The sequence below is a fragment of the Drosophila sechellia genome, chromosome 2L (genome assembly GCF_004382195.2).
Source record: "Drosophila sechellia strain sech25 chromosome 2L, ASM438219v1, whole genome shotgun sequence".
Lineage (NCBI taxonomy): Eukaryota > Metazoa > Arthropoda > Insecta > Diptera > Drosophilidae > Drosophila > Drosophila sechellia.
In genome coordinates this window covers 16819763-16832268 of record NC_045949.1, presented here as the reverse complement: position 1 = coordinate 16832268, position 12506 = coordinate 16819763, and the positions used below count along the sequence as shown (strand labels likewise).

General features: G+C 41.2%; 1 protein-coding gene across 2 annotated transcripts in view; it reads left to right on the top strand.

Moving 5' to 3' along the window:
- The window catches only part of LOC6614466, a 70954-nt gene that overhangs the window by 55271 nt on the left and 3177 nt on the right, over positions 1 to 12506 (top strand). For both annotated transcript variants that reach the window (XM_002038863.2, XM_032725168.1), the window contains exons 3-5: positions 6311 to 6522; positions 9732 to 9867; positions 12240 to 12505. In XM_002038863.2, coding sequence (XP_002038899.1) covers positions 6311 to 6522; positions 9732 to 9867; positions 12240 to 12505 — 614 coding nt within the window. The remainder of the gene's footprint in view (positions 1 to 6310; positions 6523 to 9731; positions 9868 to 12239; position 12506) is intronic.

Below are 12506 nucleotides of genomic sequence, written 5' to 3'. Positions count from 1 at the left end.
ACTTAAAAATCCCTGGAACAGATTCAAAGGCAACACACCACACCAAATGCTCATCCTTTGAGGGCCTGGAAAAAATCCCACTAATTGCAAATAAATTAACTCAGCTAAGCTAATGGTCAGACTTAATCTTTCTCTCCGCAGAGAGAAAACCACAAAAATAAACAATTAAATTGGCCAAGGGAACGCGAACGGCCTGCCGACCAGCTGATGGCGGCATAAAAATCAATTCCAAACAACTGAAGCGGCCAAATGAGTTGTGGAAACTATAACTTACCAAGGCCAACACAGAAGCACATCGTAAACTTGGGCGATACAGCGCCCCTTAGACCCCCCTTCCCGCGCCCTTTGAGCCACACAATGAATACAAATTGCTCGGTAAATAAACAAACATCTCAATAAGGAGCAAATTACTGACGCCAGTCAGCGAAAATAACACAACAACAGCAGCAACAAAAAGAAACACAGTGGAGCAAACAAACTTCAGCAACTGAGCAACTGAGAAGGATAGATGGAAAATTCGGTGATGGCGGTGTGGGAAGGACCCCAAAATAAACACAGCTAAAGGAAGGAAAAACCAGCTCACCCACACATATGTATAAGTTTAATCGCTTCAAGGGAAGGGAAGCTAAAATGGCATATAGAAAGAAGAATGTGCAATGCATGACAATAGCAACAATTTGGTTACTGAGCCTTTGGCTGCAGAGAAAGAAAAAATTATTGCTTACTCTTAGGTGGATTACCATTAATAGGTCTTTTTCATAAATCTACTTGTCAGGTTTATGGATACATAGTTTATTAAATCTTAAATAAAAAATCACAACCTCATAGTAGCAATTTTTGCAGTGTATCGAAATGTGATTGTGTGTGCTGCTAATGAATATAATGGCGTTACTCAAATGACGCCCCTGTTGGCCGTTTCAGTTGTTGTACCCCTTGTTGATTCAGTTGCTTCTACTCATTCAGTTGCTGTTGGCATTGATGTGTGAGAAAATTGCTTAGCACCAACACAATTGCACATAGACTCGTCCTTAGTGTCTGTGTGTGGATGGCTAAAGCAAATAATGAGCGTAAATCATGGTTTATCGATAAATATGGACAAAGGCACGGATATATAGCTTGTCCATGCTCTGGGTTTATTGAGATTCACGGAGAATGTTGTCCATGAAAATTATCATAGGGAAAGAGATTACCCATACCCAAAAAATATGAGAAAAATAGGAAACATAAGATTGGATTTCTCGGAAGAAGCAATAAATCAGTAAAAAGCTTGGCTTTGATAATAGAAATACAAACAATTTTAAATCGGAAAAAGTGTAAAATGGAAGAAACGGCTTGACCTAGGGAAAATTAAATCATAATTACAAATATCAATAGATTCCAAAGCCAATTAGGGTTACTATAGCTCTTCCCTTCGATGAACCGCAAAAATCGCATGCCAGCAAAATTTCTCACAAATTTAAAAGCCAGACCTCCTGCGAAATTATGCATATAGAATGGGACGCCCCTTTTCTTTTATTCCCTGGTCCTAATCAAGTCCAGGCCGTATTCTTATCTTATTGTCTCAGCAATTTAATATTTATGCAGCTGCGGGGAAGGGGGAATATTTGGTGGAATGGGTGCCCTACAGTCCAGTCCAGTTTAACCTCCATTTGCACCGAGGCCCTGCGGAGTCGCAATCCCACTTCCGGGTCCAGTTGCCCAGTCCCCTTCCCTAATCATCATTTCGCCTTGTTTTCTTTTCATTTTCCATACAATTTTCCGCTCAGCCCCACCCTGTTTTTGATGTTGCCCCGGGGAGGGCTGAAGTAATTGTTGCGCTGCCTGGCACGCCCCCAGGCCAGTTGCCGCCCCTCGGCTCCAGGCACATTAAAGTCAGACGAAACGGGAATCGCGAATATTCGCCCATCCCAGAGGGGCAGCGGGGAAACAGATAGCTTGCCTTAGTCAGAATCTGAGCTGGTCAAAATATTTGTGCTGTGAAAATGGCTGGTTTCCTTTCAACTCTTTTTCAATTCAGTTTGGCTCAGTTAGTTTAGATCATGCTGGCCAAATGCGTATTCTTGCTACGGCAGAGCTTCTCTGTAGTATTTTTCAATCCCAGGGAATGCATAGCCTGCGACGGGTTTTTATTAAATTCCGCAATCGAATTGCAGGCATCGCCCCGCATCCCCGAACGCCGTATCCTGGCCAGATCCTTATGAACTTTTACAGAGCCATTATATGCAAATGATGAGAGCGGAGAAAGCAAATATTGCTACCTCGGGCACTGGCCATAGTGGGCAAGCCGAAGGAGTCGAGGCAGGACCATGCACACGCACTGCCATTGTTTGTCCTGGCTGGCAGGATGAGAATGCGGATGAGGATGGTCCACAGTCCCGAGTCATGTGCAGACATTTACATAGGCAAACAGCTTCGGCTGCCGGCCCTGTTCATCTACTGCCCTGGTATCCTGGCGTCCTGGCATCCTGGCATCCTTGGTGTCCTGGCACGAACTACTAATAAACCAAAGAGCAGCAACAACAATGGCGTTGGCAGCGGATATTAAGCCTGAACCGGCCCCGAGGTCCCAAAAAAAAGAGAGGTATCCTGCAGGCTAGGAGATAGGGAGCGGAGAGACCAGGGAAGTCAGGGTAAAACAGACAAATAGGAAGAAAAAGCGGCTCGACCTTAGAAAAAGGCCACCTCCCTAACGAGGCTAACTTTTTGCCAAAGATTAAAGATGTCCGGCAATAGTGTAACGATACCGATACAGGGACATTCCCCAAGCAATGGAGCTCCCCGCCCATCACGCAAAAATTCAGGACCTGCGACACCGATGACAGCTTAAACAAGCACCGCCAGGGGGCGCTGCAGCAACAGATGAGCTTTGGACATTTTCGAGAGCATTCCCACAGGCGAAACGGAATCGAACATGATTTGTCGCCTATTAACATCCACAGTGGGCAGGAAAGCCTAATTTGGTGTTTAAAAATAAAGAAGCACTGAACCAAAAATGATCACTAATATATTTATGATACTGTAATTCATAATGAACTTGAAGGACCAGCTTACTTAAACGTTTATATCGATATTTCAACCAACTCCACGGACCATTAAACGCGCACTGTGAAACCATTTGCCATTAAAAGTTTCGATTTGTTGGGAACTATGCACGCGTGGCATACTATAATATTGGGAAAGGATTCATATGAGAGGAGGTAGATTCCGCATATATTTTCGTGTCATATGTGAGAAAGTTTACTCCTCTTTCTATTCCCCATTTGGCTTTGGCTCCCTCTTTTAGTTACAGCGAATACGAATATTTCTGGATATTTTTGTGTCCTTTGCTAATTTAATCACTTAACCCCAATGAAGTATGAAAGGAAACTTTTGTCGCCCACAGAAAAAGTTGACAGAAGAAAAGGCAGCAACAGCAAAAGTGAACGAAATTCACTTTTACCCAAGCCAATGCACAGTCAAAAAATGATATATTTAACATTTGACGTAAAATTTAAAATAACTTGAAAATCTCAATAAATATTAATACACTATTTATAAAGGAAATATTGAAGATATTTTGCAGAATTTTATTTGCGCCTTGAATATTTTTCTGAAAGTGTGAGTGAACGGGAAATTGATTTTTGACTTGGCAAAGGTCGCAGCCTGAGCATATTAATTTCACTCAAACCCGAACTTCAACTCCTGCAAGAACCAAAGGATGCGAGAACAGCTATTGTGTGCCCTGTTGACATTCTGCACGTCATGTGCGTGTATGGGTGTGCCTGGTGTGTTAGCGTATATTAAGTGTGTTGGTGAGTGTGTTAAGGCGCCCAAATGACAAAGTTACTGAAATTACCCAAAAGCAAAACTTTTGCTGAAACTGCTGCTGCCCCTATTGATGCTTCAGCTGTTCGGATGCTCCTTCTGATGGTTACAGTAGTACCTCGAAGAAAACTACGATTTAACATATGTTGATTAAACATATATGAAGCATAGGATATAAATGGGAAAAATATAGGATTTTATTTCAAAGCTACTCAGAAAATTACCAATAAATGATTATTTTTTTGTCTAAGAAAATTATTAAAAAATTGATGTTTTCAGACTAATGTCAAATTAAAGGCAGACCCTACCATAAGTAAATTAATTTTAATATTTATGTTACCCTAAGAAATTTAAATATATACCCTTTGTGGTACTAATACATTCTAGGGACATGACTGTAGTACATTTTTTGGCAATGCCATTGCTTTTGCGTCACAGTTCCATTTGGTGTTCGACTCTTAAGCAGAATTAATGAGAGCAGAGCACGAAGATGGGGAGCTTGTAACCCAAATTCCCTGGAAAATCAAATAAAAAGTTTTTCTGTTTATTCTGCGCTTCTGTATTTATTTTACCTTTTCCTCATGCGCATTTTTCTTTGTTTTGGATGCTGGCCAGCAAAGGAGTTTATTTCTCATAGACGACAGCGTGCTTGCGGAGAGAATCTCTACCAAAAACTTCACCCGTGCAGTCTCATTAATGTCCTTTGGTCCCTTCATCCTTTTTCCCCTTCGTCTTGCCGCTCTTTCTCCGCAAAGCTGAATGTCATTTGTTGCAACTTTTCCTGCAAGTTGTGGCAAAGTACTTGCTGCAAGTGGCTGCTTTAAGTACTTCGTATTCTCTCACCTGTGGGTGTATGTATGTGCATTTCCATGGTTACACGTACACATTTATATGGCCGCACATACTCGACTTGGAATATCCTGGCAGGTTCGCCATTTATGTTCATTGGCAATCCTGTTTGTAAGTTTGGTCTACCTCTTTAATGTAACCAATTTGTGTATTCTTTCATAATGAACCTTATCTCTATCATATTAACATTTATAATAGCCAGCTGAACTGTTCTGAATTTAATAATATAACCATTAGTCCGTTAAATAATTTAATTAATTTCTGCACTGTTTTTTCTGAGAGGCTTAACTTATAATATTTATTTTCCGTTTCTAGAACGTATTCAATTCTTTGCTTTATACAGAACCTATTTATGGATTGACCTTTCACCTTCCATCTTCATATTTGGCAGTTTAATCATATTTCTTGCACTCTAAGTCAATCAGTTTGAATAGCTCATCCATAAGTTAATTGAAAATCAGTGAAAAACTTGTTGTCAAAGTGTCTCTCATCATATTTTAGCTCGAAAAGTGTTTCTATTCTCGACTGAACATGACGTTGCACTCAACTCAAGGCAACTCATCTGAGCGACAACAATTGCCAGTCATAGCCATGGATATAGATAAAGATAAGGACATAGATACAGATGTTGTCATTGAGATTGATATGGACTAGTGAGGGTCTTGGCCTTCCCTTTCCTGTGTGGACAATAATATCCTCTCACATTTTATTACACTTGTAATGTGCAACGATTGGAGAAAAGCAAAGGGAAAACTGTGGGCTGGAAAAGTCTGCCTCGGGTGTAGTAATAATGTGGGACCCGTCCAAGAGAGTGGGTGGGCGTGAGTGTGTATATGTGCCATATATTCCAACACTGTGTATCTCTGCCCCACCCACAGTGATTGAGTTTGTATCATTGTCAATATTGACAATAAACAAGTTTGCCATAAAATGCTACAAGACCCAAAATAAGTCGTCGGGCGATGTGGACAAAACCACAGTGCGCCACAGAAGTTTTTTGCTCCGCCCACCTATAAATGAATGAATGAACCTTAATCCTGTCGCCATAGCAAAACATCATTCCCTGTCAACGCATTGACTTATTAATATGTATAATATAATTTACAGCACGTAACCACTCTGGTACAAAGCACTTTAACAAATTAAACGAACGAAGTTTCCGATAAAATGGGTGAAATGTTTTTTATAAATTATATAAAGTATACATTATGCAGCAAAGGGTTTGGGGTGCGTCCATCGGTCATTTTGCTGGTCAGTTGACACGGTCTCCAGTGAAAATAAACTTTGGTAATTAATTAAAAATTTCCAGCTACATAAATCAATCAGGCGTCGTTCGTTCGCATCCCACCGTCAATTAAAGTTTTTAACCACCTGCAAAAAACATATTTAAAAGGCTTACTTATACCGATTTGCTCAACGTATCCGCAAGTTTTTATGTGATGTATTCTTCCAGAAGGAAATTCACATTTAATTAAGAATATGCCCCTAAAAAATTACTATTAATTAAAATATACAAGTAGTATATAATTATTAAGCAAAATTATATTTTATACTATATTTATACCTCATCCATGCCCATATACCCGGTACCTCGTGCCAATATTTGTTTTCACTCCGCCTTAATTCGTTTGCTTTCTTTTAATTTATTTTATCGCAGATTTCCGCGTTGCTGGGCTCAGACTGACCGAGGTTCGCATTCCGATGTACGTGATTAAGGGTACCGCGGCGCAGTTGGAGTGTCTTTACGATCTGGATGGCGAGGCCCTCTACTCCGTGAAATGGTACAAGGATGGCAACGAGTTCTACCGCTATGTGCCGAGGGATATGCCGCCTGCGCAAACGTTCCTGCTGCCTGGTGTTAACGTCGATGTGAGTACTCCGTATATATCCTATTATTACTTGGGGAAACGAACTAAACAATGTTTCTGATGCTGTTGGTGTCGTACTAAAACTGAACATTACAAACAGCGTTGCATACTTTTGTGGTAGCTGCCGAAAGAACAATGCAGTTGGCCAGCCTTTCTCCTCTCTCTCTCTTTTTGGAACAGTTCTGTATCTTCACATGGACAAAAAGACTAGTAACGCATACTTAAAATAATTAATTAACTCTTGCTTTTACCCACACATTTTTTATATTTAAGTTTTTTCCTTTACCATTATATTTAAATATTCTTAAAAAAGCACATTATATCCCTTATTTTTAAACCCAATTCACTCTTTTTATCAAGACTTTTTCCTGTGTACACCACATCTATTTTTTCCGCAATGTTTGGGAAATTGTTTCGTGCTGTGGCAAAGGTGATTTGGTGAAAGGAAAGTATAGGTGTCCTTGTCTCTTTAGACAATGCGATATCTCCAGTGCGAAAACTGCGGTAAAGGAAATAAAGGACAAAAGAAGTTCTACACGTGGTTTTGGGCTTGAATAGCAAGGCAGGAAACTGGGCCTCTTCTTGGTCTTGAAAAGAAAATAGAAAAAGAGAGAATTTAAAAATATTTACGGAAAAGGGAAATAAAGACCTTTAAACTAATTACATAACAAGAGCAGATAGCTCTGAAGTTAGCGGAAATTGCTTAATTGGGGAATAACACGAAACGAAAATGACAGCGATGTTTAGAAACGGCCAAAAGCTCAGTTTTATAAGATTATTGTACATAACACACGATAGTAGTTTACAAACTTTTCAATGACAAAACTTCACCTTCAGTTATCTGCGTAGTATTCTGTACTTTATGCTGTCAAAGAACCTAAAAAACATACAACATATATCCTGGGTACATACAATTCCCTAGATATAACGAAGTTTTAGTCGAATTTGCCCTGAATTTTCTTCGTCCAAGGCATTACGAATTCCATTTCACTTGAACTTCGTGAAACGCTCGAAGCCCAGTTAAGAGCTCTGGAAGCAGATACAGATAGCTTGTCAAACATATGCCAAGAAAGATAAAACATTCGCAGATCGAACTGTTTAATCGACCGCAAAAATAGAATGAGTGTAGGGCACTTCTTCAGGCGTTGCTCCATTATTTTAGCCACTAAAACTTTGGCACGTAACAATGCACTAGACGTTAACCCACAGAGGCCCCCCAAGCCCCCTGGAAATGCGGAGCAGGGTGTGCGGTGGGTGAAATTGGATGAATGGGTGCTAGGGGTGGAGAAGCGAGTTTCAGATAAGCAGTGAGCAGACAATCGCAGTCAGTTGATGGTTACATTCGACATGCCACGCTCGCTTTTCCTTGCCATAGGATTTCACATTTTCCCGCATTTTCCTCTAGTTGGCCACCGAAAAAGTGAAATCTGCTTTCCCATGCATGCATCCCCCTACCACATAGTCCCGGCCCTGTCGCTCGTTAAGTGCAATAAATATTTCAAGTTGCGCTTTTGCGTTTGCTGCCGGTAGAGGGCGTGGTCGACGGAGTGTCCATAAAGCGCGTTGCCCTCGCCGCAGAAAATTCCACACTCTGCGATCCACGCTACACATTACCACTAAACGATTTCCGTTCGGCACTACAGTGGATTAGAGAAATATTTCGGTCTAAACGAATGAGAAGCAGGAGAAGCTCGGCTAGATATCAATCAAAATTTGGAGAAATTAAGGTGAAATCGAAGTAGTGTTGTAATGATAGTGACATTTATGGGAGTTTTAGCGTGCCTTTTCATAACCTGTTAAAATGTAGTTAAAAAATACTTTATTTGCTATAACGCAGTATGCTAATTAAAATGAGCTTCTACACTACTAATTTAATGAGAACTCCGAATTTCTTTATCACCTCTTAATAGACTCAGTATTTCCAGAACTCAATTTACCAGCGCACCCCACTGTGCGCTGTTCTTTTCGCCGCTTGGCGGTAAACTTTTTGATGTTGCAGAAGAGGGGGACTACGATGAGACTCACAGAAGATGCCAGTTAGCGATAACCAATTGAAGCGGTTGTGTGTGCTCCAGCTCCATTTGCTGGATATTGTTTTAGCATAATCGATTTGAGTGACTGCGGCGGGGAGATATATGTGTGCGCAAGGGGTCTTCTGCTGCTGTTTTAGCTTGTTTTATTGCAGTTGGCCAATAGTTGGCTGTTACTCCGGCCAACTTAGGACTTAGACGTGCGGTTTACCTGGGCTCAATTCCCTGGCATATCCGTGTGTTTGTGTGGTAAACTATAAATTAGGTTAAAACAACGTGGAGGAGGGTTCGGGACGGCAAGAATGTGCAATAAAAGATAACAAAGTGCACTTTTCTGCTTGGCCAGATAACAAATTGTGGGTGGTGTGGGGTTTCCTGGGGTTAAACAACACGCAGCTGATCTCCTTATCCCTCCTCCCCCATAGCCTCGCTCACATTTAGACCCGGATTTAATGGCTTTAAGTTCAAGTGAAATATTTGCCTAACCCTTTTTCGGTCTGACATTCAGCGCTGACCCTTCGAGGGACCCTAGTTTTTAAGGTGCAGGAGGCGCTTGGACATCTCGGACATTTAAAAGGCATTTACGAAAAAACAAAAAAGAACAAGAAGGGCAAGAAAAAGAGGGCCAGCTTGAAAACAAGCGAAGCTGCGGCAATTTTCAAAAGCAATTACGTTACATTAACGTCCAAAGTGGCTGCAGGAGCCCCGCCCTCTTGACAAACCCCCTTCACCAACGCCTCTGGCTGATGGTATTGAAACTGCCAATGACAACGCCAAGAGTTCCACTGAAAGGGGGGTTTGCTGGGGGGCAGCTGCAACTTTTTCCCACTTTTCGTTAAATTAATTTTAACCAGCCATCTCTTGCGTCCCCATCATTCAACAATTTCTCTCGATTCAACAACGTCTTTCCCTATTTACTCTACTTTCAATACTCTACTTGTAATATTATTTAATTTATTTATTTTTTATATCTATACATTATATCTATCTATAAAGTAATGATTGTTTTAAGCATTAAGATATGTTTTGTTTTCCTGTGTCTTCATTTCAGGCGATATATATTCATTTTTTTTTGCAGATTGCAGTGAAAAGAGCATACAATATTTCCCAAAAACTACTTCCCCATCCGATATTTTCCCAACTTCTGACCGTTATTTTCTGCTCTCGTTTTTTATTGCAGTTGCACAACTCGAGCGACGCGATTGTTACGCTGCGCAACGTCAATCTGCAGTCGGCGGGCCGCTTCCGGTGCGAAGTTTCTGGCGAGGCACCCTCCTTCCAAACGGTCACCGAGCACGGCGACATGATTGTTGCGTGTAAGTAGCTTATATATTCCCCAGTTGCTTTTCCACCCAGAGTAGTGTAGTGCATATATATGGCTAGCTGGGCGTCGGGCGAAAACTTATAACTCTAATTAGAAATTGCGGCCATTTGGCGCTGACTGCTGGTGGTCCAGATGCTGTGGCTAAAAGCGGGAAACGGGGTCCTGTCGGTGGCCAACTGACGCTGACATTGACTTTTACTCTTGGAACTTGTCACAGGATGGCAGTATTAACCCTTTACGAGCACAATTCGGTTCGAAGCTCATGGACTGAGGGGTGTCTTGAGTTTTCCAGTGTCTTATATTATGTGCTCCCAACCTATTGAACATATATACACTCAAACACCTAGTTGCATTTTAAGAATATATTAACTGCAAACATCACTATAAGGTTAATGCAGGAAAAGAAAACTAATTAAAAAGCTTTCAGAAATTAAAAGTATAATTTAAATAATAAAATTCAACTGAGCAAAGGAGACTGAAATGGGCCATTGCTAAAACTTTGAGCAGGGCTTTCGATCCCCGGAATCCCTGCAAAAAGTTTCCCTTTAAGCAAGGAATCTAATCAGGTAACACTAACCCCATTAATCGTCACCCAAATGTCCTAAGCTTGGCCTTGGCCTCCTTCATTTACTTACACCCGAACTAAATTGGTAACTCCAACTGATTCCAGCAGCCTGGCCCAATCAGCTTTATTCAATCGGAATTGTGTTTACTTAGTCAAAAGCATTTGCAGTGCATTTGACAGGCTTCATTTGATTTCATGCTTCTAATGCCAAATAAGCTTACTGAACTTCCTCCGGACTCCCACTTTCACCCCGGGCAAAACTTGCCAAAGCTTAACGGTTTAACTCAATTTTGGAGGTTTTCTGTCTCTGGCTCCCGTGGCTCTTGTCTTGGCCAACATTCCTGCAGGGCAATGCCAAAAATGTTATCAAGACGCCGCCGCAAAACTGAATGCGCAAACAAAACGTCAAGTGAAGCCGGAACTTTAAGGTGCGCGTTATTATCCATCGACCCACATTTTGCACAGAAAATAGTTTTCACTGCTTTGTTTGCCAGGTATTGTTATATTGGCAACACATCAATGTGTGTAGAAAACTATAGTTAATTAACAGCGATGCCAATGTATGAAATACACTCTTAGGAAAAACCATCATATGAATATAAATTCTATAAATAAATTATTTGTCAGAAGCGGTAGATGGTTACTTAATTAGTTGTTGAGAAAATAATGAGAACATTAACTTACATACTTTGCTATAGAAGTAAACATTAACTATAGTTTGGCTTGTTATATTGTGTGTACAATTTTTTGCCAGTGTACTACACCCACTCATCACTACTCTTGCAATGGGAAGCGCTTTGAACTGGCGTTGACATTTCGTTTGTTCAATTATAAAACTTTTGCGTGGGCGTGTCGACACGCCCCCTCAACCTCGCACCGCCCCCTTTTTTGCAATGGCTGTCTCCCTTTTATTGTTTAACGTGGACTCTGTCTTTGTTCTAAACGGGGGCTTTTGTTTCTGGCTTTCGGATGTTTTGTTGCTGCTTCTTCTCATACTGCGGTCCCATCCCGGCTGGCTCTGTTTGGCTTTCAATCAAAGTTTTTAAAAGCTTCGGCAGCAGAACGGGCTGGGCATATGCCACGGCTCACAACGCACAACTCACCGCCCACCATCCGCACCCACACCATGTTATTCAGGAACTCGCCCACAGATGCCTTTTTCGGGGCCCCTTTGGCAAACAACAACAAGTCGAAACCATTTCCGTTTCCGTTTTGCAGAGCCCGGAGATCCATAGAGATTCCCAGGGATCTTTTTAGGGCCATTTTAACTGCTCGGTCAGACTTTGATTTGTTTTGGGAGTACGGTGATACAAAATATCAGGAAACTGTGCTATCTCAGTAAATAATAATATTTTTGAAATCTTCAATTCATTTCTTAATGTTGTTTGAATTAAAACCGTATGTTTTATAAATATTTACTGTTACTAGTTTCCCATAAATATTTTATATCACTTTTGCAGAGTGTTGACACTTTGGCTAGACAGTTTTTATTGGTTTCCTTGATTTCATTGCATTTGGCTTTTTGTTTTCCCGTTTGCAATTTTATCCAAAGTCCGTCAGTGCATCAACGGCTGGAACTTTTATTGAATTTCCGGCTGCGCTCCGTTGAGTTTGTTGTCCCTTTGCAGCGGTCCCTGTTCCCTTGTTGTTTCTGTGGTGGCTTAGGTTTATTGCAAAATTCAGTTACAATCTCTCGCTAGCCACAGTTACCGCCAAAGGTCTGCGGCCGTAAATGAAATTTCCGTTTCTTTGGCAGCTTTAAAACTGAAGTTTTTCGCATATTTGCATTTGATTTTTAGATCTTCCGGACGAAGGATCACCGAAAATCAGCGGTGGACGACCGCGTTACCAGATCGGAGACTATGTTCGGGTTAATTGCACCGCAGGACGTTCCAAGCCCGCTGTGAAATTATCGTGGCAAGTGAATGGAGAGCCAGTTGAGCAGCAGAAACTCCGCAAATACGACACAATTGTATCGGGACGAGATGGTCTGGAAACTTCTGTGCTGGGCCTTCAATTCCGGGTGGAACAGAAACACTTTCGCAAAGGCAACATGAAACTTAAGG